The sequence below is a fragment of the Enhydra lutris genome, unplaced genomic scaffold, assembly GCF_002288905.1.
Source record: "Enhydra lutris kenyoni isolate GAN:26980312 unplaced genomic scaffold, ASM228890v2 scaffoldscaffold33, whole genome shotgun sequence".
Taxonomy (NCBI): Eukaryota; Metazoa; Chordata; class Mammalia; order Carnivora; family Mustelidae; genus Enhydra; species Enhydra lutris.
The window spans coordinates 11,659,276-11,685,462 of NW_019154117.1; the positions used below are offsets into that span (position 1 = coordinate 11,659,276).

At 46.3% G+C, this 26,187-nt stretch overlaps 1 protein-coding gene across 6 annotated transcripts in view; it reads right to left on the reverse strand.

The window, feature by feature from the left end:
- Positions 1 to 497: 497 nt before the first annotated feature.
- The window catches only part of LOC111153534 (transient receptor potential cation channel subfamily M member 3), a 486,919-nt gene continuing 461,229 nt past the window's right edge, over positions 498 to 26,187 (reverse strand). For all 6 annotated transcript variants that reach the window (XM_022512597.1, XM_022512596.1, XM_022512594.1 and 3 more), the window contains 4 exons: positions 13,558 to 13,708; positions 13,241 to 13,440; positions 11,609 to 11,741; positions 498 to 2,822 (listed from right to left, as the gene is read on the reverse strand). In XM_022512597.1, coding sequence (XP_022368305.1) covers positions 1,370 to 2,822; positions 11,609 to 11,741; positions 13,241 to 13,440; positions 13,558 to 13,708 — 1,937 coding nt within the window. In that variant the 3' untranslated portion in view covers positions 498 to 1,369. The remainder of the gene's footprint in view (positions 2,823 to 11,608; positions 11,742 to 13,240; positions 13,441 to 13,557; positions 13,709 to 26,187) is intronic.

Below are 26,187 nucleotides of genomic sequence, written 5' to 3' on the forward strand. Positions count from 1 at the left end.
ATGTGGTTTGCTTTCTACTTGAGTCTACTCTATCTTTTTTATAGCTCTACATATAAGAAAAATATTCACGGTAGGCCTGCAACTGATGGCTTTGGGTTGTACCAAATTCCCAGTCAATTCTAAGGTTATTTATGATTTGAAACTTCCTTAAAAAGTACTTTGGAACATTTCCATAAAAAAGATACCAGCCCTTGAAAAACTCCAATTAAATTTATGCTGAGCTCAGATTAAACGGCAAAACTGTTGGTATGAAAATATCCACGTGTGATCAGATCTTCATATACAAAATGGTCATGTGATGAGTGGTGTGAAGAATTTCTAGGTACATCTTGGAGATGTTCAGAAGACACGGTGGAGCCACGCAAATGATGACAATCACACAGTAGCATGACACGGGACACGAAGGGTGAGAATGTAACAGTATACCACTGGCAATTTTAGGTGAGTTCTGCCCACTGTATATATTTCTTTCTTTCAGTTCACTATCACAGATTCAGTGAGTGACTTCAATGATGACAAGTGAGATACAAAATAAATTAAAAATATAAAATTATTTAATTACATTCATCCTGAGCTTGCTCGACTATACTCGAATGCCCACTGTCTATAATAAACTACTTGACCCTTGTTTTTAGCCTCAATTCTTCTTTCATTTTGCTTGCAACACAAAAAGGCATTTCTGTTCCCTTTATTTTCTTCAAAAAAGATAAACAGTTGTGGCACCAGAAGTGAATATAGAAGAGACAGGTGAACTATGACTGTTACCTTGTTTTTTCTTTATAATGATCAATTACAGAAGTGTTGGCATGAGAAGGATGTGGGACGTTAGGTAGAACTGCTTGCTGCCGGCTTATACTGAATAAAAAGGATGCTCTTCATCAGTCACCAGTGATGGAGCCAATGTGAAAAGAAAACAGAATTGAAGTTTAGAATATCTCATTTGTATGCTGGCTACTTTAGTTTATCTTATTTTGCAATTTAGCCCTGTATCCTAAAACTCTTGATAATGGTCAGAAATGGAAAGATGCCTCCTGGCATAGAGAGTGCTTGAAGCCCCTTCATTCCCAGAGCTCATGGCTTTCTGAAGTCGCTAGACCTACACACTCACCGCACCCCTTCTTCTCCCTCTTTTCCCACCCTACCCATTGAATGTGAACACGACTTAAAGCCCCTGTGTTTGGCACTGGGCTAGACCAAGTGCTTTCTTGATCTGCGGCCCAGAGGTCACCTTCAAGTTAACACCTCCCAAGGCATTGCTTGTTTTGCTCAGCTAAGAATAAAGCAGGTAAGCTTCAAGGAAGGGGAACAGGTGAAGTTCAGGGAGAATTTCAGGGCTGGATTCTTGAGCCTCCTGCAGTGCTAAGAAGGTTTAGTTGTGCTTGCTTTCAAAGCTGTGGAAGGCGGATGTTCTGGACAGTCTCCTCATGGACAGGCTGTCCCCTCGTCCCTCTGGCTTGGAGGACTTACTCCTCTGGAAGGGGTTTCGCAGGCTTGCTGTGTTCCGCTGCCTGTCGAGCTTGTCACTGATGGAGAAGCTCTTCCTGGTGTGTGCATATGACGCACTTGGCTCCTCTGCCGAGTAGCTGTTGGCACGCTCTATCTTGGGAACCGTGATGTTGTTGGACAGGGTTCTGTCCGAGTTATCACCCTCCTGGGAGGGTACTGTGATGGTGGCTCTGCGGCCTTTGGCCTCGTTCTCCTCGCTGTCAGAGCTGGGGTGACTCAGTTCTGCTTCTCGCTCAGGATGGCAGCAAGATGGATCCTCCACTTTGCCTCCCAGGGCACCAGGGAAGGTGGCCCTGTCAGCAATCGCTTGAGGGGCATTGACACACCTGGTGTCAATACAATCTGTAATACTTGTGTATTCTGCTGTTTTCATGGGCACCCCAAAGTTGGCATAGTAGCTCCTCGATGGAGAAAACATAAAGCTATGAGATTTAACAATGGGGGCCTCTTCTAGAAGAAAGGGAGTGGTGGCTAGGTAGCGGCTACTTTTGGAGCGCTCGATGCTCTGGTATATTGGAGGGTCAGTGTCCCAGGGGTTTTGGCATTCTGGGAGGTGGGTATAGTCTGAAGAAAAAGATCTCGTGTCCATGGAGGTGATGTCCTCAAAATCGATGCTCCGGCTTGGAGGTCTGTCTGTGGGTGCAAGAGTTGCATAGGCACTACTTGAAGGAGCTGTGGAAGGTGCTGGAGCCGAAAAACTGGGCTCCCCCAGCCCAAGGATGTTCATGGAATTGTCCAGAGGGTCCATATCACAGTGGAGTTCATCCATGGTGGAGACATAGATGTCTATACACGAAGACGGTCTTCTAGAGTCGGGAACAATGGCCAAGGTGTTTGCGGGGGCTGCAGGAGCTTTGGACTCTTTCGCTACAGAGTGGGAGCTAGTAGCCCGGTGTAGGCTCAGGGACCTTTCTTTAAAAAGACTTTCCAACTTTTCTATACCACCTTTGTCTTTCATATTGACCGAATAGAAAGAATGGCTTCTCATACGGGGCATTAGGGTTGGAGAAGTTGGGGACATGGTCTCCTCACCTGCAGGGTCTATACTCTCTTGGAGCTTAAAGGTGTTCCCCTCCTGGCTGTTGAAGCTGCTCTGGCGAACGATGTAGGCGGCGTCTGTGCAGTCAGACGAGGTCCGGGAGCGGATTTTGTTGGACTCGGCCCGCTCCAGACCTGTCAGGCGCTCTAGAGCCGTGGCCATGCGCCCAATGAGGTCCTCGAGCTGCGCCAGCCGGATGTCCACAGTCTGGAGCGAGGCCTTCATGCAGTGCTCCCTCTCATTGACTTCCTCCAGCCGCATGGACATGTTCTCCACCCTGGGCGAGAAACACAAGGAGGGTCACGCAAGGCCGGGCTCCTCTCTGGAGAAGCTAAATCATCTGGAGCTGAAAGAGGCCTGAGAGATGATCTAATCCAGTGGTATTTATCTACCAAACCCCTTTCCACTCAGTAAAATTTAATGCACAATCCCGATAAACACCAAAGTTGAGTAGTTCTTATTGAAGTGGAGTGGGACCCAAGTACCTCATGACTTAGCTGGGACCTGGAGCGGGGTTCAAAGAACTAACCATGTATTAGGGCGTAGGCATAATCAGTCGCCACCAAGATGAGGATGTTGTTGCCTTTCGATGACTTGATTCAGAACTGCACCAGAGAATTTTAGGAGGCAGCTTTTCTCGTTGCAGTGTCCACAGAAGACTTGGAGTGTGGACTGGGGTTATTTTGCTTTGCACTTATTTTTTTTTTTTTTAAGATTTATTTATTTATTTGACAGAGAGAAAGCGAAAAAGAGATTGTGTGCAAGCAGGGGGAGCAGCAGAGGGAGAGAGAGAAGTAGACTCCCCACTGAGCAGGGAGTCCGGACATGAGGCTCCATCCCAGGACCCTTGGATCATGACCTGAGCTGAAGGCAGACACTTAACCTCTGGAGCCTCCTAGGCACCCCCATTTTGCATTTAGATAATAATCTTTTTTGGTTGTTGCCATTCACAATCATCTTTTTAAAATTTAGCACCTCCGAAGGAATTAAAACAGTCCTGCCACAGAGGCACCTGTGACATAATTTAACCCAAGCATTTCATTAATGAGGGAAAAGCAAACATCAAGGAATTTAACCAAAATTACATAAAGTAATTTATGGTAAACCCCGGAGTGCCTATCAAGAAGTAAATTCTGCTACTCCCCTCCCTCTCTCTCTCTCTGTGTGTCTCTCTGGATAGCTGGTCACAGATGCCTTATATTACAGTCATTTCTAGATGTCTCCACCCTCCCCACTGATAATTCTCAAGGGTGTGATCTGTCTCATATTCCTTTTTTCATTTCCATGCTGCCAGCTGCCACTAATGGTTCACCGAGACCATCGTGGTTATGAACTTGATTTCAATGGTCTAGTAGGCTGCCTGGACATTTATTTACAAAGACAGAGTCCACATACTTAAAATAAAGTTGTGCCATACTTTTCACTTGACTGGGAAAGGAGAAACCAGAACCAAGCTTTGCTGTGACCTCCAACTTTCACTGTGAAATGCCGCAAGGCAAATCTTTTGGAGACTCTAAGTGAGATCCATTCACAACTTTTCTGGAGAAGCTAGAGATAAAGATACGTTTCCAATACTCCCAGTGGGCGCAGTAAGTCCTGTGACTGCTGAGCCTTTAAAGAAACATGCTGGGGGCGGAGTACAGAATGTGCTTTAGGAACAGTGGTGGGAATTGGGGCTGGGTCCCCTCAGCTGTTGTGATGGGGGGAGCAATATGTAAATAGTAGCAACACCCTCGTCAGAGAAAAATACATGTTACAGTGCCCAAAGGAGGAGTTAGAGGCATGTGGTTTCCCTCTTGGAGGAACTGAAGTTCTTTTCTTTTCTTTTTTTTTTTTTTTAAGATTTTATTTATTTATTTGACAGAGAGAAGCACAGTGAGAGGGAACACAAACAGGGGGAGGGGCAGAGGGAGAAGCAGGCCCCCCACTGAGCGGTGAGCCAGATGCCATCTCAGGACCTTGGGATCACGACTTGAGCTGGATGCAGATACTTAATCTACAAAGCCACCCAGGTGCCTCAGACCTGGAGGCTTTAAAAAACCAAAAAGCTCTTCTGGCCAGAGAAGGTATGTGTGATCCTCTGGCCTCGGGCCATGTTTCTGTCTCCATCAGCAATAGTCCTCCCACCCCCCAACTCCCTCCTCCCACTCTTTTATCTTCCAGGGTCCCTTCCCCCCCGCCCCCCTTCAAGGTTCCAGACTGCCCTCACCAGCCCTGCCTTGGAGATGTCCTTCTCATGCTCCAGACCCAGCTCAGCACTTCCCAGGGTCCGGGAACTTTCTGCCGCCAAGGCCCGGTGTATTCCTAAAAGACTTGAAAATTGAGCAATTCTGTATCTGGCAAACCCAATGCTCTTCACCCAGCTAATGCAGCTGATTCAGAAGGAACATACAACCTTCCCCAGCTTCAGTTGATTTTGTGGTGTAAACATAGCTGGAGAAACACTACTTAAAATAATTAAGTTTGTGTGTCGTACAGAGACACGGTTCACTTTGTCACCATCTAGCCTCTGCAGTTCGGTTTCACAGGGACTGCAGTTTTATTTTTTGCCATGTAATAAGCTTTGGGTAAGTGGGTAAAATACGTCCTCATTAAAGTCGGGAGCAGGAGAGACCCATTTTTGTAGAATGAGACTTTCCATTTTGGATGCTCTAGGTACTGGGATCTCTTAGTTGTTTAGTGTAGGCAGAATCAAAATAGGCAGGATAGTTTTCGTCCTCCCTCTCCTTCCTTTCCTGGAGCCTGGTATATAAAAAGTTGGTATGGAAAGAGCGAAAGATGCTCTTTCAGCATAACTGTGTGTGAACACGGGTCTGAACACTGTAAAATATCTCCCTGCTCTGCGGGGAGCTCCCTCCCTGTGTTCCACCTGCCTTCCACCCAAGGATCCAACAGGGCAGAGAAAAGTAGCTGGTGAGAGGCAGAACTAAGGCACCATGAGCCCAAGGAGGAGTTTGGAGCTGGTTACGGATAGTAAACAAGACAAAAACTAAGGAGCCCAGCGGGAAGGGAAGAACAGAGAGGGGGAAGGACAGACAGGTGGTGCAAGGAGGAAGAGGGTTTTCAAGGAAAACAAAGAGGTGGCCAGGGGGGAAACTCAAAAGCAAAGGAAAGGAGCATGGCCCCAGGGAATGGAAGAGGTAGAGGTGGTTGCAAAGACAGCCTGAACAGAACCACGGAGCTATTCCGTTGCCAATCTCTCCTCAGCCGGCTCTCCTGTGGGGTCTGAGGTGTTTGGAAAAGTAAGAAGTGAGGGGAGGGGCTGTTTCTTCCGACTTTTCCCGGATTTCTGGATGTGTTTAACCACCAAACTGTATGCTCAGTTAGGTCGTGAATATAACTGTAGACGTTTAATCCAACAGTTGAAGAGAAGAAAAGATCCTGGAATCAAATTTACATGTTTGTTCCATAAACAGAGTGCCTCCCTTCGTCTTAAAACATTTTTTTTAAAGATCTTATTTATTTATTTATTTGTCAGAGAGAGCGCGCATACGCACAAGCAGGCAGAGAGGCAGGCAGAGGCAGAGAGAGAAGGCTCCCCGCTGAGCAAGGAGCCTGACGTGGGACTCCATCCTAGGACCCTGGGATCATGACCTGAGCCAAAGGCATCAACTTAACCGACTGAGCCACCCAGGCCTCCCAGAACATTTTTTTGAGAAGTGATTATACATGGGTGTGCATCACCGATATAAATAGGTGTGAGGGACAAGCTGAAGAGTTCTGGGTCATGATTGCAGTCACTAGTTACTGACTCTGGTCAAACCACTCAGGAGATAAAACAGAAGTAAGAATGGTAAGAATTTATGAATCGATAGGAAGTCTCAAGGAGAGAGATACAGGAAGTCACTAAGTAAGGATGAAAAGGAGGGACCACGGAAAGGAAGATGCCGTGTGGGAAGAACACTCTTTTCTTCTTTCCCTTTTTCACGTCTCTAGGCGCCACAGGGCTTACTCAGCATCACTTCGGAGGCAAGCACAAGAGGGGCACGACAGGGTCCTGGAAAGATGGGATGTTTCCTGTCCCTGGGTGCCCAAGAAAGTGACAGCTGGGACCCCACCAGAGGGCACGCGGTGGGTTGTTGAAAAGCACAGGGAAGAAGACAACGAGCCTCTAATGGCCAATATGATGAAGAAAAGAGCCTTCACAAGAAGATTCTAATGACACAGAAAATGTCAGCTTCAAAGTGCAATTTCTTAAGAGCTGTTATTTTCTACAAATTCATTTTCTTTCCTGATATCCTCAAAATGTGGTCAAAGGAAATGCAGTAAAAGAAAGACAAGGACTGGGGCACCTAGATGGCTCAGTGGGTTAAATCCTCCGCCTTCAGCTCGGGTCATGATTCCAGGGTCCTGGGATCGAGCCCGCATCACGCTCTCTGCTCAGCGGGGAGCCTGATTCCTCCTCTCTCTGACTGCCTCTCTGCCTACTTGTAATCTCTGTCTGTCAAATAAATAAATAAAAAAATCTTTAAAAAAAAAAAAAAGAAAGACGAGGACTGGTTGACCATGCCTGTTTCACTTATTTTTTAAAAAAGATTTATTGATTTACTTGATAAAGAGAGAGGAAGAGAGCACACAAGCAGGGGGACAGGCAGAGGGAGAGGGAGTAGCAGGCTCTCTACTGGGTGGGGAACCCTATTTGGACTTGATCCTGGGACCCTGGGATCATGACCTGAGCTGAAAGCAGACGCTTAATCAACTGAGCCACCCAGGTGCCCTGCCATGCCTGTTTTAGATCTCAAATAAAAGAAGATGGAAACAGAGAGGGAGGCAAATCATAAGAGACTCTTAACTTTAGGGAAAAAACTGAGGGTTGCCGGGGGGAGGTGAGGGGTAGAGGGTAACTGGGGGATGGGCATTAAGGAGGGCCCTTGAAGTAATGAGCACTGGGTGTTGTATGCAACTGATGAATCACTCAATTCTACCTCTGAAACTAATAATACACCATATATTAATTAAACTGAATTTAAAAAAAAAAAAAAAACAACCTCCCTGGAGTGCTAGCAGTAGGATCGCTATAGGATGAGGGGCAAACACAATCCCATATCACATGAACCAATCACAGGGCCTCTTGCTGGGGGAGAGGGCATGCTCACACAGGTTTTCAAATGAAAGGCAATGATGCAGAACAAATAAGGCAAACTCTGGCTTCTCCATAGACTGACACCTAATTTGTGAATTATTCAATTCCCTTGGGGTCAGTCATCTTTCTCATCATCCTGGCAAGGAAAAGGGAACGCAATTTAAATCCAACTCAATCAGCAGAGCTACCAAAGATCAGCACTGGAAAAAAGATATGGTTGGGAGGTGGGTAAAGCTCATCTTTCTTGGCTTACACTGGTTTTTTATTACTTATGAGTCTCATATATCTTAAGTTATTCTTGTCTCCCTTTGTTATGAAAATTAGAAGTTGAATACACTATTAATAGTCACATGACTGTTCTTTTTTTTTTTTTTTTTTTGGATCTAAGTGAAGAGCAAAAAGGGCACAAAGCCCTTTGGCTCAGGAATGATGATGTTCGATAAGTGATGCTAGAAACCATGTATATCCTTCTTCGCTTAAATTGTTACTGGAGAGAAGAAAAATCAAACTGCAACTTCTTCTGACAAGTGGAACTTGACAGGTGGGGTGATGGGGAGGGTGATCTGGAAGCTCTAAGTCGTGGGTCGGAGAGTTAAATGCCCATGGGGGGGGCAGATCAAGTTAGCAGGTGAAGCCGGGGTGTGTGAGGACAGAAGCAGGGATGCTGTGGCAGCAGAGGGGATGCCCAGGCCAGAGGCTCTCAGAACAGATTTCAACCATCACTGCAAGCCTAACCCAACAGCCCTCTGTGGGCAGATGTTGCCCAAGAGCCACCAGTTTGCAAACCCTGCTTTAAGGGAGTTAAGAACTTGCAGCTGCGATCACTAGAAAATGTAGGCAACCCTTAATAACCAGTGGGAAATAAAAAAGAAATGCCAGGAGACTGGAGATAGGAAAAGGTTTTTCTGATATGAAAAGTTCCTGAATTATAGGAATTATATGAGTTTGACATAAATTCTAGGCAGCATTACAGAATAGCTCAGTAGTATATAGTTAAGCAGATGGCACTTTTTGAGTACTTTAAAAAGGTAGAGTTCTTTAACAGGAGACTTTATGGGCACAGCAGTCATCTTGTCTTGATAATTTAGACCAATACAGTAACACAGATGTATAATGTTTGTGATGGAGTACCTAGTGATTTTAGCAGGGAGGCTGACACACTGGGCTGAGGGGAGAAATGTGGATATCTGGCTGGTTATTAACAAAAGGAGAGGTGGTGGAACAGGGGCCAATACTGTCAGTGGAAGGTATTTTTAGAGTCATACCAATGTCTTGGTTCTGTCTTGGTTCACCTGATCTGTGCTGGTGGGTATCTGGGAAATTATGGTGAAGGCATAGCAGGTATACTTATCAAGTCAACAATGAGACAAAATGAATATAATGGAGAAAAGAAGGACTTTTCAGAATCAATTCCTAAGAGGTGTTAGTGATCTCTCGAATATTGTATTGCACTCTTTATATAACATTTGGGTGCAAAAATATGACTTAGGAATGATGCATTTAAGTTGACAATTATGGAAGTATCTTTGTATTTCTAAAAAGATTTATGCAAGTAAAACTTATATAAATAAGTTATATTTTACAGGCGGTGGCAAAGAAAGGAATGTGGGTCTCGCTATGTAAAGAAATCCTTTTCCCAAGTCTTTTAGCAGAGCAGGGCCAGGTCTTAATTTTTCTGATCTCAAATCCCTGTATTGGGGCTGTTTAACATGAAGGGAGAATTATATAATATCTTATTCATATGTGTACAGTTAATTACGTAAATTAAACATGTAACTATCCAAATGTGTGTGTATTATATATATGTGTATTATCTATCATTTATTATCTATTATATGTTGTCTATCTGTTGAAAGCAAATAGGACATGTGATTTCACCTGCCATTCCACTCAGAAAGGATGTGTCCTAGAGCGTGTGTGAGGTGGGGAATATGGGTCCTCTGTTTCCTTGGTTGATCTTCGTTCCCTCATGCACCTTGTGGTGTTTGTTGTGCAGAGTGCAATTCTAGTTTTTAACGATTTTTTGGTACACTTGCAAATGCGAAACAAACCAATACCACCACTACCACCACCAACAAAAGTCAAACCCCAAACAAACACAGACAGAAGCAACAGAAGCAGGATGAGACCTGGGCTTAGATGCACGTCTTTGGCACCTGAGCTTGGTCATGAGCTTGTCCTGGTCCTCCAGGCCTCCACTTCTCCAGAAAGCTACTTAATGCCTAAGACACAGGAAGGGGGTGCCTGTGATCTGTCCTGAATTTCTGGAAATTGCTCACCTTGGTCATCGTCCTTGAGGGCAGAGCTCTGTAACCACACCCAGAGGAAGACGGTCTTGGGGAAGGAGTCTCCTGCAAGTGCTTACAGGTGGGCATGAGAGGCTCAGGTAAGGTGTTATATATAGTTCCTTCCTGTTTCTATCCAGTGCCAAGGAACTGGTGGCATGGTCACAACATGTTCACAGGCGCTGGCGCCAATACCTCTCATTCTAGTTCCCCAGAGAGGTGAAGGCTTCCTTGCATCTCAATACTCCTTCCCCCTACCTTTCTTTGATCCCAGGTCTGTAGCTTTTTGAGATCAAAAAGCATTTCAAAGTCTCGTGCACATATGCTTTGGAAATGTTTGAGCAACAGGCAATGTGTCCACGTGGCACAGTTTTCTGGAAACCACATGGCTATATGTCCATTAATAAATAGCTTTTTCAAGGCCTTAGAATGAGCGATTTTTAGATTTACAGCTCCTTCCTCTGTTTGCCAGAAAATTGCTTCACATCATATCATCCTAGAACACTCTGTTGTGCAATGACAGATGTGCATAAAATTTGTGCGCAGCTTTAAACTTTGTTAATATTGGCAGAGTACCAATGGATACAATCACTCACGGGCATGTGTGTATATACCTGCTTATCTAGACTGCATTCTTCAAAGAAATGAAGAGCCAGGGACAGAAGAATGCTGCTTGTGTAATTTCTACAGAGCAACTAGAGAGTGTACAAAGTGGGTAAACAGATAAAATGTCATTTCTTGAAAACTCGAGGTCACTGATTCATATCTTAGAAGTCTAAATCATATCAACTGAAGTCATCGATATAATGCCTTTCCCCACTATTTATAATAGTGCCATCTTCATGTCTCAAATGCTTACAACTTAAAGTTACACCAAGCTTTGTAAGTCTGCACATTCTTTACCAGAATGGTTCCCAAATGCTGGGTTTTGTACATGCCAGCCCAGAATGAAGTGTTTATTAGTCTACAGCAAAATGAGAAAAATCAGAAAATGTAAATCCCTTTGCATTAAGCTAGATTAATTACACTTCCAGGATTCTTTCTTTATATTTTGGGATTTTTTTTTTTTCTTATAGTGTTACTGGTCCACAAAACTATTTGACCAGTGAGATCTGCAAGTATATCACCACTGGCTAGAAGAATCTGCTTCTCTTCATTTGTTTTCATATTGTTCTATAAAAAGAATAAAACAAAATAATTCGGGAAAAAACCCTCATCCATTATTGTGCCGAATTCAGAAGTCTCTGGCTACTGCTGATTCAGAGGCACTGAATGTCCATATGAACCAGGTACGAGGACTGTTCTACTCCTCCTGAAAAGATATCTGGAGATCTACATGAAACACCAACCTGCGGGAGACCCAGCCCAAGGAGAGACCTCGGGCTGGGTCTCTCTTGGTTGGTGTCTGGGCGGGAATGTTGCAATTTCTGGTCTGAGCCATTGAACCTGTCCTAGACTCAACAACCTAGTGTCCAGGAGAGTGGGTGCTATTGCCTCCTGGAGAAGTCCAGGAGCTCTGAGTATGGGATTTTGGTCTATAGATGCTTCAGACAATGTTCCATTCTCTCATAAGCTTGGACACTAAAGATAAACACACGGGGAATCTCTGTTTTGGGGGCTGCAAACAAACACAGCTGATAAGGCATTGCCATGACACAAACATCCTTGTGAGAGGCGTGTGCCCATGGAACATACCTTTCCGAAGTCACCCGTATCCTCTCATCATTGGACGAGTTGAATCGATCATCCTTTTCTCTGAAATATTCCTCTATGCACTGCTCTTCGAAATCGTGTACTTTCTTGAGCTCATCATCAGTTATGAACAATTCTGTGGGAAAAAAGTGAGCAATGTAAGACAGGAAGGACAAGCAATGGCATCTGATCTGTGGGCCTAATGACATTCCTCACTTAATCAACGTTCAGAAAAGGGGCTGAAATTCTTTACTAAGTGTCAGGCTAACTCCCAACCCAGTTGGGTGACCTCTGTCCTTGTGCTCCTTCTGTGCATTAGGGTCACTCTGGAGCCCTGAAGTTCTGAGTGTGTCTGGTTTATTGCAGGGACGGGTTCGCATTATACACATTGCAAGGCTGAGAAAGGAGCTAAGTCAAAGAAAAAGCAGGTTACTCAAAAGCTCAGTTTCTGGTTTGTGGAGTGTGGCAGACGCCCACAGCTGAGGCTGGAAAGCCACATCCACACATCTCCAGCCTCCTCTGAGGTTGGCAGCAGCCACAAGACCCAGTTTGGCTCCAGAGAAAGAAGTGTGCTACAGGGAGGGGTGGTGTGCTGGGAAGAGGTTCTGCCTTCCTGATAAACTCTTCAGAGGGAGCTGCTTCTCTCCACATTTTCTCACCTTCCCCTTCTTCCTGTCTGGAACACGAATGTGATGACTGGGAAGACAGCAGCTATTTTGCTCCCACGAGATAAGACAGTGCAAGAAGGAAGAGCAGAGCTTAAAACGGAATGCAGGGTCTTTGACTTCAGGGAGCCACTGCTGAGCTCTGGACTCCTACCCCTTCACTTTTGGTTACACGAGAAAAATACAACTTTATTGATTTGTGCTGTTGTTAGTCTGGTTTTCTATAACTATCAGGGAGAGTAATTCATAACTGATACAGCCGTAGAAAGAGCCCCGTGGAAATGTGAACCCTTTTCCCACTAAGCTTTCTATTTGCCTAGATTTGTGTTTCTAGTGCAAACAGTAACTTCTGGAATTCCAGGCCCTCTTTGACTCACTAGTTTTAATGTCTAGAATGAAGCTGGGCATTGTTTTGTCAGGGAAGTTGTTAAAAGCTTCAGACTTCGAGAAGCCATTGAGGAAGTGGCTTTGGTTTCAGCTTTGGTGCACTAGTGATCACCAAGAGGTACCCCCTGAGCCCCAATCCCAGAGGCTCTGGTCCAGTAGATTTAATGTAGGTGCTCTATTTAACACTTGGAGAAACCACAGGAGCTTGCCTGTATGGGGCTGGACTCCCCGTGGTTCCTAAGTGTGGGTGGGGTACTGAGGGACATTTAGGGACCTGCAGGAGCTATTGGTATTCAATGTGTGGAGGCCGGGCGTGCTAAATGTTCTGTGCTGTGTGGGACAATCCCACGCAGTGAAGAATTATTCCACCCCAATGCCAATAGAACCTCCTTTTAGAAACACTGGGTAGAAGATGGATCGTGGAGTGTTTCTGTTTTTCCTTTGACTAATAGAGAGCAGGGCTGGTTTCTTCATGAAGTCCTATAGGCATAACCAGGTGGGCATGGGGTCCTACATGACAGTCTGCAGGAGGTGGTAAGAATCCCTGCTTTGTGGTGGCCCAGGACCGTCACCCGAAGCTTACTCAGGCCGTAGTCCCTCTCGTCTGGGTCGCTCTCGTGTTTTCGCCATCGGCAGCACAGATGCTGGAAGATCATGGTCATGTGGCTAAAGATGATCAGAGGTGGGGGCAGAACCGGCCTTTCGTGGAAAGTCATGATAAGCTGATACCTCTGAAACTTCCACACTTGGTTGGATATGGATTTTACCTCAAAGAATGTATTGCTGAAATAGAGATGAGAGAGAATCAAGAGAGAGATCCACTCCTTTCTCAGGCACCAGAGCCTGCCCTCCCCTGGCCTCCCACTCTGTCCCAAGACCTCCAAGGAAGGACCCACTTACTTAAAGACGGCGATGAGCAGGTTGACCAGCAGGATGTTTGCCACTAAAAGGTAGCAGGCCATGATGGCCGGCACAATCCAGGCTCCCGTCTTGCAGGGAGGCAACTGAATTATTTTGCCATCCTCCCGGGTCTCATTCTGTCCACAGGGAGCTGAAGGAAGCAACAGAGGCAAGAAATGAGAAACCGTGGTTCTGTGATTAAAAAAAAAAAAAAGAAGAAGAAAAGAAAAGAAAAAAAGGACTGATCTGAAGGAGAGAGGGTTTTTTTAGATGGAAGAAAAAGACAGCCATCTCAAACAAAAAAAGAAAAAAAAAAGAATTCTAAAAAAGCCAAAATAGAAAAATGAAAGCTTTGTGGATATCCCAAGGGATGGATCCCAGAGGGGAGCTGGTTCGGCTCCCGAGTTGTCCCCGGACATGAAAGAGGTGTCGGGACGCCCGCTTGCTCACCCTGTCCCTTGCCCCCGACACTCAGTGAAGGATACTGGCTGTCAGGAGGAAGCCTGTCAAGGGCTTTCCTGGGGAGAGGCGGGGGGTGCAGAGTCTCACGGCCCCAGCAAGTTACTTCCAAAATGTGCCGTGGAGGCTGCAGCGTCCAGCCTGGCGTAAGAGCAAGTGGCAGTGGGTTATTGATTGGAATTAACACAGGGCACAGCTAATTGCTGTGGGAAACAACCCAGGGGCACCAAGCGAAGGATCTGCTGTCTCAGCATGGAAGGCGAAAAGCAGGGTAGAGCCTTGGGAAGTACGCGGAGGGCTTGCTGCTCGGCGCCCCTGATGGATGGCATTTCGCTGGGAGGCCAATGAGAGGTGATGAGCTGGGACCCTGGAGCCCTTAGTTACCTGCTTTCTTCTGGTGGCATTTCCGTTCTGAAAATGTGCTTTTCAAGGGCCCAGGGCACAGAACCCAACTGCACTGATTAAGTGGGCAAGTTGGGGGGGGGGAGGAAGTTCTGGAGGTGGGGCGAGGAGGAAGGTGATGTGTGGGACTGGGGGAGTGTGAGTAATGTGCTAATGAGGCCCGCTTGGAGTTTCCAGGTAAATTCAGGGGAAAAGCAAATCCTTCACAGAGCTTCTTAGTGCTGCACGGAGAACATGGCTGGGGAGTGAGACGGTGCCCAGAGGTGAGCAGGGAGACGTGAGGTCCCTCTCCTTCTCCAGCTGCCTCCTACTGGCTTTAGAAGATGGCCTGCCCGTAGGAAGCTGGCAGGGCCTGCAGTGGTCTCAGCAGTGGCTACAGGCAGCTTTTGAAGGTCTGCTGGGAAGGTGTGCAATGCTGGTCCAGAGTCTCGGCTGGAGTATCTGGCAAGGGGGGTCCATTCCCTTCTCAAGAGCAAACGTGGCTACGTGGGGCACGCCATCGTGGTTCTCAACCCTGGCTGTGCTGGGGAGCTTTAAAATACACCGATGCCCCATTCCACCCCCAGAAAACGGAACCAGAATCTCTGAGGGTGGCCGGGGAAAGGGTATTTCTTTCCTTTAAAACTTCCCAGGTGCCACTCAGGAGAGTCCACTGAGCTAGACTTAGGCTGGCAAGTGTATGTGATTTCCGACATTCTCTCAAGCCCCAAAATGCATGTTCTTAGCCCAAAAGGGGTTTTTAATGTCAGGACACTAAGACAGAAAAGATGCTTTACAGCCAGAAAAGATGCTTCGTTTGGATCCGGCTGCAAGGCGACTGTGTATTGGGGTCAGGTGTGTTCCAGCATCATTGTTACTGGCATGTGGGGCACTAAAACCACCCAAGAGGGTCCTCTGGAAGGAGCTGATTATCTACTCCCTTGGAAGGAAAACCCAGTGACGGAGGTCCCCCCCCCACCCCGGCCCCGTGCTTCAGGATGAAGTCTGAACTCTGAGGGTGTCTGGTCCTGTGCCACCTCTTGCCACTTCCTACCCCTCCGCAGCATACAAACTGGACTGAGTCTCTTGCGGTTCCAAGAAATGTCACGCTCGCTCTTACTTCCTGATCTTCAGCCATGCTACTTTTGCTTCCAGAAGGCCCCTCCGAAACCTTGCTCCCACTCCCATGCTCCACCTTGGATGCACCCTGTTCAGTTTTCAATGTTCACGTAGCTTTCTGGAGCTTTCTGGAACCCACCCCAGCTCACTTTCTGCTCCTTTCCAGCCAGGACTGGGGGAGGTACTGACAGAGACTCTCTGCCGGGCTAAGCTCTGCTCAGGCTCTTCTGGGCTCTTTTTCAGCTAGGCCTGGACTTTTGTCTCTTCATTGTCCTTTTCAGCAAGAATACTGCGAAGCCACTTTGGCCAGAATTCCCACCCTTAATAACTCATCACCACTGATACCTGCTCCATTTTCTCATCCTCCACCATCCCCCAGCCGGTGTCTTGACACCTTGGCCAGCCCTCGCCAAGAAGCCGGTTCAGCCTGTAGGGCAGGAACCCCCTTACCCTGGTATTTCCTCGTCCTGATTTTCCAGCGACTGACCTACCCACCGATTTCTGGTTTCCCTGGCTGCATTCGGAGTTGGGCCCAATCTCTCTCTCCTATTGCAAACCGCCATCGTAGTAGCTCTCCACCCCCTTGAATGAAGTCTCCCTTGCCATCTTCCCCAGGAAATGCCAATCCCAGTTCTTTATCTGGGATCCTCAAAAGTGAAGGACCATAGAGACTGGAGGACACCCGTGGGGAGAGCATAGCATGTGCCAGCCTCTGCTCTGGACACTTCATGAGGGGTGACATGCCTTACCCAAGATCGCACAGCTAATGAGGGGTAATGCCAGAACCATTCAAACATTCATCCAAAAAAAAAAAAAAAAAAAATACCGAGAGTTTGCTACATGCTAGCGGAACTGGGACTGGAGATACAGTGATGAACAAAGAAGTGAGTCCGGTCTTCCCTCTGACCCCAGAGCTGGTAAGTATTCTGATTTATCTCAAGTGACCTTTCCCATGTAGAAATACATAATAATAGTAGCGACCACCTACTGCATGCTTAAATGTCAGGCCCTGTGCTATGAGCTTTAGTTATACCACCTTATTTTAATTGTGACAATATTTTGACACAATAGATATCCTTATCCCCATTTTACAGATGAAGACCTGAGGCTCAGAAAGCTTGAGGATCCCTGTCTGGATCTCAGAGTCAGAAAGTCCGTGCAAGCCTTCTTGACTACAAAGTTCCCACTGTGTCTCTGAGGAAAGGGCCTACACAGGGCTGAGGGGAGCCTTTCTGTTATGAACAAATGCAGACACAAGCCGATAGGCATCTGAATTTTTCTCATTTCCATCAACATGAATAATGGCCTGAGCCGTTCAGATGAGGTAACAAAGTCAGAGAGTGAAGAAAGCGATCTCATTCACATTATAGGTATCAGATGTAGGCACCCATGTCGCAAAGATTAAGATGCATACCCTTTTAATTCCATCCTATAATATATGTGGAAAAGAAACTTTTTAAAAAATGCACACAGTACCTTTTCCCCAAAGAGTAACAGAAAATTAAAATGAAACACTAAGCGGTGTTTGATATAATCAGAGTCATCCTTAAAAATATGATGAAGAAGGGTATTTCTCCAAGATTGTCCCTTCCCTTCCTGTCTGAAGAAATGTCTCAAAAGCTTACTCCAGATCACAGTCAATGGAATAAAGAGCTTACTTAAGTGTATGACTGCATTTATCCTATCTTTTTTTTAAGGAAGGATTTTCAACTAAAAATCCATCTTGAGAAGATAACAGGACAAAAAGGATTTCTCCACCTCCTTTTGAAAATCCATACATTTTGCCAGAGGATTTAGAATTCCATTAGCACAGCTTCTATGGCCTACTCCAAGGGTGAATTAGATTTAGTTGGCTCTGCTCTTTTCTCACACAATGCTTTTTTTGGCAAGACAACTGGAGATGCTTCCCTTCGTATGGCTACATCCTTCTAGAAGGTTCCTGATCTAAATGTCTTGGGTGGTGGTGGAGCCAGACAGGAGTTTTCCTTATGGAAGTGGGGGGCAACTTTCTATTTCTTTCAGCTTCTGGGTAGGGCTACCATCTATGTCTTCCAGTAACGGAGGACAGGAAGAGCAGGTGTAATTGAAAACCAGGGAAGCTCCAACTTCATAGAGTCAAAAGCACCATCTGTCAGCTCTGCCTCTGACTTCTTTTGTGTTTCATTTCTTTTCCCTTCCCCTAGCCAAACTGCTAGGTAAGAGGCAAAGCAGTAGTGACGTGGCACAAAGGTAACTGTCAGGAAGGAGAGAGAAGAGGCCTCAGTTTCTCCATATGTGAATGGATGGGAATGCTCAGTTTCTCCACATGTGAATGTAGGGAATGCTATTCCCTACAGCATGGAGCACACACGACAACTCAGGAAGTCCAAGATGATTTTAGAATACAGGGGCAGGGCACTGAATAACACTGAATCAGATAGTGAGAAACTGATGACCTTTTCAAGTCCCTTTTGATCTCCCTGACTCCATCAGAAAGAATACGCCAGTTGAGCATAATACTCCTTTAACACTTGCTTCATTTTTGCTGAACTCTTAGTGAAAATTGGGCAGGCTGAAGGCTCAAACGACTGGACAGAATTTCATAACAAGGTGGTGGTCGTTCTGTTTGTTTTATGGTTATCTTCTATTTCTATAAAATCACACTGATTTTTTAACTTAAGGCCATGATGATACATTTTTAAAAATAATTTAGCTTTGAAAAAGAAGCCAGTTTCTCTAAAAGCATCAAAGACTAGAACACATTTCTACAAAACAATGAATGGTTTATGTGACTAACGATTGAGAAATGCTGGACTAGATGATTTCCAAGCCCATCTAGCCCTGTTATTCTGTGACTCTGTGTTTCTATGGCGAGGAGTAAAAGACCAGAATAACTCTCAGACTGGATGGTCTATCCCTGGAGCTAATCTATCCCTGTAGGTCTATCCCTGTAGGTCACTTGTAGAAGCCTTACACTTTCCACCCTGAGCCCAAAACCAATCAAATAATTAGCCCCCACAGCCTGACACGCCCCACTGCAGGGGGCACCAATGACAAAGGCTTGGACTCTTCAGGGCTTCTGGTCTACTAGCTATTTGCACACATGTTCAGCCTTGAGCCACTTAAGAAGCACTATTAAACTGAATACGCCTCATTTTTTTTCATCTGGTAAATGAGAAAGCAGGGTGTCACAAGCCAAGGTGGGTCATGTGTGAATCGCAGGTGTGGATGGGGCATGCAATATGGGGGAGAAATTCACTTCCCTCTGTTGCCTTAGTTCTCCAGTCTTGCTGTTCAATACGTGTAGTTCACATGGTGACAAAATTGTTGTTTTTTGATGTTATTTGAGAGGCTGCAAAATTCCAACCTTGGTATCCATTCTTTGGATCAGGAATTAGTATCAGAAAGATTCTGGGCAAGTCTTGCTGGGGCAGGAGGTAGCCTGTGGCACGGGTCCGTGAGTTTGTTGCCATGACACACTGGATTGACTGCACGAATGGCTCCAGTTTCTCTCCTCCCCCATAGCAAAGCTCCTTTGCCATGTGATCTGACAGTTTCTCTCACCAAACAAGTAGAAACTATTTTTTTGCTCCTTGATTCTGAGTTTGGCCATATGAGTGTCTTTGGCCAATGGAATGTTAGCAAATGGGATCCCCAGAGAACCTAGACAAAACCCGTGAATGCTTCTGTTTCCACTCTTCCACCCCAGTCATAACCATGAGGAACATGTCCAAGTTAGTCTGCTGGAGGAGGACACACAGGCACCTCTGATTCCAGGCACTTCTGCTGCTGGAGCTCAGGCTGGTCTGGATCAGCTGACAGCCAGCTGAGTCCCTGGCACGTGACTGAGCCCAGCCATTACCAGGAGAACCGTCCAGCCAGCCCACACCCTCCTGAGCTCGATAGGCTCACAGCTTTAAGCCACACCTTCTAGGGTGGTGGGTCCCTGGGCATCATCAATAGGTAATGTCCATATCCACGGCCCAGAGACAATGACAATACATACTGATAACGCACACTCGACGTCCTTTACACTGCTCACAGCTAGGAGAGACAGCCTGCCTTTCAAGGCAGACAAAGCCCTAAGTTCTTCACTACCACCTCCTCCCCCCCAAACTCCCAGTTTAGGGCCATTCCCATCACCACCCAAAGAGGAGCAAATTCACTGAATGACCAATGACTAACCAGACTATGTCTTTAGAACTTAAACTGAGGTGCAGAAACTTGAGGGAGAGGATGCCAGGAGCTTCACGGAAACATCGCTGGAGTCAGACCACGTTAGATCGTGTCAAAGGAAAGCAAGTCATCAGAGGGAAGGAGCGGAGAGAGAGAGGAGGGAGGAAAGGGGAGAGACAGGGAGATGACTGATTGATTGAGGCTGGAGGGAAGTGGTGAGAAGGCAGACGAGAGCGGTCATGTCTTCGGAGTCTGGCTTCCCCAAACCACTTCCAGTTTCATTTCCAGTCAGCGCACGTCATGCTTTACTTCCTGTCTTTGAATGTCTCTGAGGTTTCCTCTTATACACTTAGAGTCGGTCTTTATTTATTCTAGTTTGAGTGGGTTTTGTTTTCTCACAATTACCATTTTTCTCTTGTTGAGGACAGTCATTCACACCTTAGAGAGAATCAGCATCTTGGGCTAGAAGTTTCTTGAGAGGGGACCATGATCCAGAGTGCTGGGAATTCATGGCAGTTATGGAGGGGGCTCAGGAAAATGTCGGAAGGACAGAAATAAAAAGCATTTAACTTACAATTTTACTGAGGGCTCACCTCACTCCTTTTGCTATTTGCCTAAACAAACTAGGATTACTGGAGTTTTTTTCTTCTTCAGACCAAAAACAAAAGAAAACAAAAGTCCGAGAAAGTCAAATAAATGATTGACTCTCCCAGATCTCTGTGTCACCGTCCATCTCCACTGTCATTCTTGACTGGGAGGTTCTTGTCATAGCTCCTCATGTGGCAACAATATCCCTTCTCCTTCCCTCACAGATGTGGGGAGCTTGAATCCACTCTCATGGCCTTAACCGTGGAAGGTTTCCCCAGTGGGTCCACACCATCTTAGCCATCATGCCACAGGAGTATGTTTCATGCTTTTGTTTAAAAAGTGATTGCATGGTTTTTCAGAAACCCATTCATCTATTCCATAAGGTGCCTGAAGAGGGAAGAACCAGGCTCTTCTTCAGGAGGGAGCGTCTTATCAAAAGAACCAGCAATCTCCCTGCAGGGCTTCCTGTGCTGAGAAACATCAGTCCTGAGAGCCAGACTGGGCATCTCTCCATGTAGACATACAGATGTACATCACAGACGCGAAGCTGTAACGGCTCCACAAAAATGATCCATGGCCCCGCCGATTCCCACTGGATCGTGCCCCCAGAGTTATTGACATCAAGGAAACAATCAATGTGGCCCCTAATATTCAGCAAAGCATTTACAAGCAAACACGATTTCCCGCTGACATTATTTACGAATTCCCTAGTAAGCGACAAGGCAAGAAATCCATTTACACTCACAGCTCATGCTCCTGGCTCTGTCTGCTGGCCCACTTCCCTCTTGGGGGCCCTCTGGCCCTTCTTGCCTGGGCTCTGTTCACCTTGCCCCCTCTCCTGTTACTTGAAGGCCAGCTTCACGTAAACAAGAGCCCACTTGTCTCTGTTTCCTGTTAAAATGTGAGCTTTGGGGCGCCTGGGTGGCTCAGTGGGTTAAGTCTCTACCTTCAGCTCGGGTCATGATCTCAGGGTCCTGGGATCGAGCCCTGCATCGGGCTCTCTGCTCAGCAGGGAACCTTCTTCCCTCTCTCTCTCTGTCTGCCTCTCTGCCTACTTCTGATCTCTGTCTGTCAAATAAATAGATAAAATCTTAAAAAAAAATTAAATGTGAGCTTTTCACACTTCAACGGATGCTCTTCCAACAGCAGAAAATCTAGATCAGAGGTGGTCCACATTCTGCTTAAACCTAAACTCCTGTGGGTGGGCTCACCGGTGCCCATCACTTGCTGCCATGTTGTGAGCACAAGTCCAGCTGTATGCTACATATGAACAGCATTGTGATTCTAGTACACGGTTGCAGGGCAGCACATCTACACATAGTAGATTAACAAATATTTTCTCTCCCCAGGCAACACTGACATACACCAGTTGCAATGAACACTTTCACATTATACGAGTGATCTGTTAAAGGTAAGAAACTCGGGTGCAGGTCAAATGGAGATGCAAGGTTGGGGGGCACAGAGGGGAAGGATTGGGAAAAGCACTTTGCTGTTAATCATGGTTGGAATATTTTAAATAATCACATTGCTGCACACTTCCCATTCGGGGATCTACCTATAATGGGTCCATCTTACTAAGTCATGTTCTGAAGTCCCTGGACACAAGGCACTGACTGTAGGTGGACTCAGTCTGAGCCCTAGACTTGATGTTTTGCTATCTGTATACTACTCAGTAGGTCAGTTCCTGTATCTGAGCCTCAATGTCCTCATGTCTAAGTTTGACATCACAGCAGTAGAAATAATATGAATAACGGTGATGATGCCTGTCCAGCTTCCCTCATCATTCTTTCAAGTACTAATAGAGTCCCTTACCCTGTTCTGAGGGCTTGGGGTACATGGGTGATGGCACACCAGGGACCCCTGCCCTTCCACTGCCTGCACAGGGAAGGGGTGGGGATGGGAGTGGGTGGGCAGAAAATAAACACTAACGTAATAAATGAGTAAACAAAGTGGTGTGCTAGTAGGTGATAAGCATTGTGGAAGAAAAAAGGGCAAGGCAAAGGCAAGAGGATCAGGAGGACGTGTGGGTGGCTGGGAGCCACACAGAGAAGGTGAGGTGGGAGCCAGTGAGGGTGTTGGACAAGATGCTTTCTGGCGACAGGGTGCATTCGGCAGCAGGCACTGCCAGTGCAAAGGCCCTGGGGTAGTCACATGCTTGCTGCATTCTGTGAGCCACAGGCGAGTTCTCTTGTGTGAAGTAGTGCAGGGAACAGGAACTTAGTAAGAGGAAAGATCACTGAGGGGTAGAGGGAGGGCATCCTGGGGCCTTGGGCAGATCCAGTCAGATAGTGATAAGGTGCTATTGCTTACTGCCATCCTTCCTGGCTCTATTAAAGAAACAGTAATTCCCCTTCACTCCCTTCACCTAATTTAGCTCCTGCCTGGTAGTTTCTTGCTCTACTAAGTGAGCCCTCTCTTCATGGCTTCTGTTTTTTCTCAACAGCTCCCTGATGCCCTTAAATGAAATTGGGACCAAACCCCTGTCCCCAGGTGGGAGAGCTGAAGCCGGCTGAATTTTGGTCCTGCGCAGTCTGCAACAGGGACTCTCAGACTCCCCTCTGCACCCTCCTGCCAGAGAGAAATGGGGAGCTCATCAAAACTGGTACCCGGGCTCACACGAGCATTCTCACGATCCCACCCATGTGAAGGGCTGTCCTGCCTCTATTGGCCAAAGGCAGAGCTGATTTCTCATCTGACTTGAGCTAAATCACCTTTTCTAGACAGAAAAAACGCTCACAGTGCGAGCCTGGGGGAGGGAACAGGGTTCGCAAGATGGCTTCGGAACACAAACCCACCTTTTGTCCTTGCAGCGAGACACTTTAGCGGCAGCTGCTTGGTGCCAACTGCTGTACCCGCCGTGTCAAAGAACAACAAGCCCAGGTACAGGCGAACCCCCTCGGTGCCTTGAGTATCTTAACCTTCCCTGGTGCAGGACTCCCACCAAAAGCTGTGACCGGCGGATACGTCTGAAAAACGTGTGGACCGTTGTACTCAGCAGAGCGCGCGGCTCTCACAGTTAATGAAGAGAAAGGGCGGGTTTGAGCTCAGCTCCTGAAGACGGGAAGGTTGTGACTGCTTTTTTAAGTGAAATAGATGGTTGATGTAGCAACTGCATTTTCCTCTCAGACCTGGGTTCTCCCCCTTCCTCCACCAAGGATGCCCCTGTTTTCACAAACCAACAGCTGAGTTGAAGAGAGTGCTGGAAGAGAGATGACTTCACTTTGTCATTGCACAAAGCACACGCCGCTGATGAGACAGCTGACCTGTATTTGTTTTTTTAAAACCACGGCCATCCCATTTTTAAAATAAGTTTGTGCTTCATGCGGCTCCACTATAATAACGCTGGGTGGTGGTGTTTCCTGTGGCCAAGTTGGTCTGAGGAGACCTTCGGGAGAATCTGAACATTAAATTACAAGCAGTATGAAATGGGCTCGTTTCTGAGGCCTGCCTAGAAGAGGAAAAAGCCGGGCTTCCCTGCTCTATGCTTTGACTCATCATGAAGCAAAGGCTGCTCTCTGGGTTCTCTGGTCGACCAGCTAGTGGGCTGCAAATGCGGGGCGTTTATAATGGAATGTTCTTTCTTTCCCCATATATTGTCCAACCATCGAGGCAAAGGAGAATGATTAATATGCAGGCTCTGGGCCACACACTGAGCCATGACACATACACACATGTGGGTGAGCACAGCCACACCCAGGAAGAGAGGAGAGAGAGCCGCTAAGAGAGCTGCGGGGTCAAGTTCAGCTGGACTGCTAAGTTAGCTAGCAAGATACAGAGCAGCGGCCCCCCATGCGCATCTACCGTCCGCCCGGCTACAGTCAAATCCCAGCGTGAGATGCAGTGCTGCTGTAGGTGACAGAAAACCAACGTTTGATGGAACGAGAGTGATCACCGCTCCTTGGGGCCGCAACAGGACGTGCCAACGTGGACAGACATATAAGGCGGATGTTCATCTATGGGCTTTCAAAGAACAGGGTTGATGCGGCTCTGATCAAACAAGTTTCAAACTCAGGTACAAGGATTTAGAATTATATAGCAAACAAACCATAGTTCCAACCATCTTAGAGATTCTCTGTCAGAGTCTATACTGGATGCTTTCATATTAGCTCATTTTATCGTCATAATTAACAAATTCGCTTTTTAAAAAAAGGTAGTAAGGTTACAGAGGCTGAACATGAGGACAACATGGTGAAAATCCTGCAAGAAACACTTGAGGATTTCTCATCTGCTCATTTGCTTTTTAAACTTCCATTTGACAAATAATAAAACACTTGCTATATCCCAGGAAGTATTCTGCATGCTTTATAAATTTCAGCTCCTAAAAAACAGGAGAAAATTACAAGGTAGTGCCTTAGTGAGTCAAACTGTCCTAATAAAAATGCTATTCACTGGGGGGGCTTAAACAACAGATATTAACTTCCCCCAATTCTGGAGGCTGGAGAGTCTAAGACCAGGAGCCTGATGAATCCGTTCTCCAGCAAGAGCCCTCCCTCTGGTTTGCAGACAACCATCTTCTCACTGTATCCTCATATGGCAGAGAGAGAGAGAGAGAGAGAGGAAGCAAGCCTTCCACTGTCTGTTATTAAATGGGCACTAAGCTCATCATGAGGGTCCCTCTCGTTTCCTCTAAATCTAGTTACCTTCTAAGGGCCTCAACATAGTCACACTGGGGCCTGGGGATTCAACACATAAATTTGGGGAGAAATAATTTAGTGCATACCCGGTAGGTACTATTTTGTCCATTCTACAGATAAATAAACTGAGGCCCAAATAGGAAGTCACTTGCTCAACGGCACACAGCTAGTAAGAGGCCTCAGAGCCTGAACTCCTAAGACATTCCATCATCTTAGCTACCATACTATTTCATGTCTCATGATGAGGCAGATGACGCTGCGTTAAAGTTGAAGGTCCAGATGTCTGCATATAGACTTTCCTTGTGTTTCATTCTTTTTTCTGGGTCAGGCGCTCCCAAATGGTGATATCCAAAGGGAATACTCTGATGAAGACTTCTCAGAGTGTAAGTTTAAGCATAAGTAATTTTTGGCCAACATGCTTACTTTAGAACCACATCTATGTGGATAATACATTCAATATAAATGGAAAATGTAGATTGATCACCACAAATATAGTGCAAGAAATCACAAAGCCCAGTTTTCATTTTATTGATTGTCCACTGCTGCTTTTGGAACTGAGTAAGCTGATATTTTTTGGAAGGTTCATGAACAATAATTCTTGACCCAGAAGTGCCATTCATGGGGTGCTAGACAAGCTGCTTCATCTCATAGGTTTGAAACTCTATCTCAGTCCTCTTCAGGTCTCCTTTACCCCAGTCAACTGTGTAAACAGTCTGTTTTTAACCCATGGAAACAGAGATCTCCCCACTTCACTAGAAGGTGTAGATGGGACCAAGCATAAGCAACTGGCTTAGGCATAGCTGTTTGCATCCGCCGTGACTGAGGGCTTCATTTAGCACCACGATGTGGGGTCTGCAGTGGGATCTGTTGGGAAAAGGGTGAGGCATGGCCTAAAATAATGTACAATCAGTGAACAGAGCCAAACCTTGTTTTGCTGTGTGTCATGAGCAATTAGCCCATTATTTCACGTTACTAGGTGAGTGAAGGAACTGGTTATATCCGTGGTTGCCATGGATATGCTCCGCTCCAACTGATCCCAGATTACAATATGATGTTGAGTTGAGGACTATCAAGCAAAGGGATCTGGCCTGACCGACTGGTGGAAGTGTGTGAGCATCTGAGACCAATCGAGATGTTCACAGTCATGTTTATGTGCTTCAGAATCAGAGAGAACTGCCATCGTTAAGACAGGTACACAGGGCCCCGTAAGCAAAGTGGGGCCAATGATATATTCATTGCAGTGCTCTTTTCATTTAATTAATTAGGTTTTCATATGAATGAATGAATTTTTTTG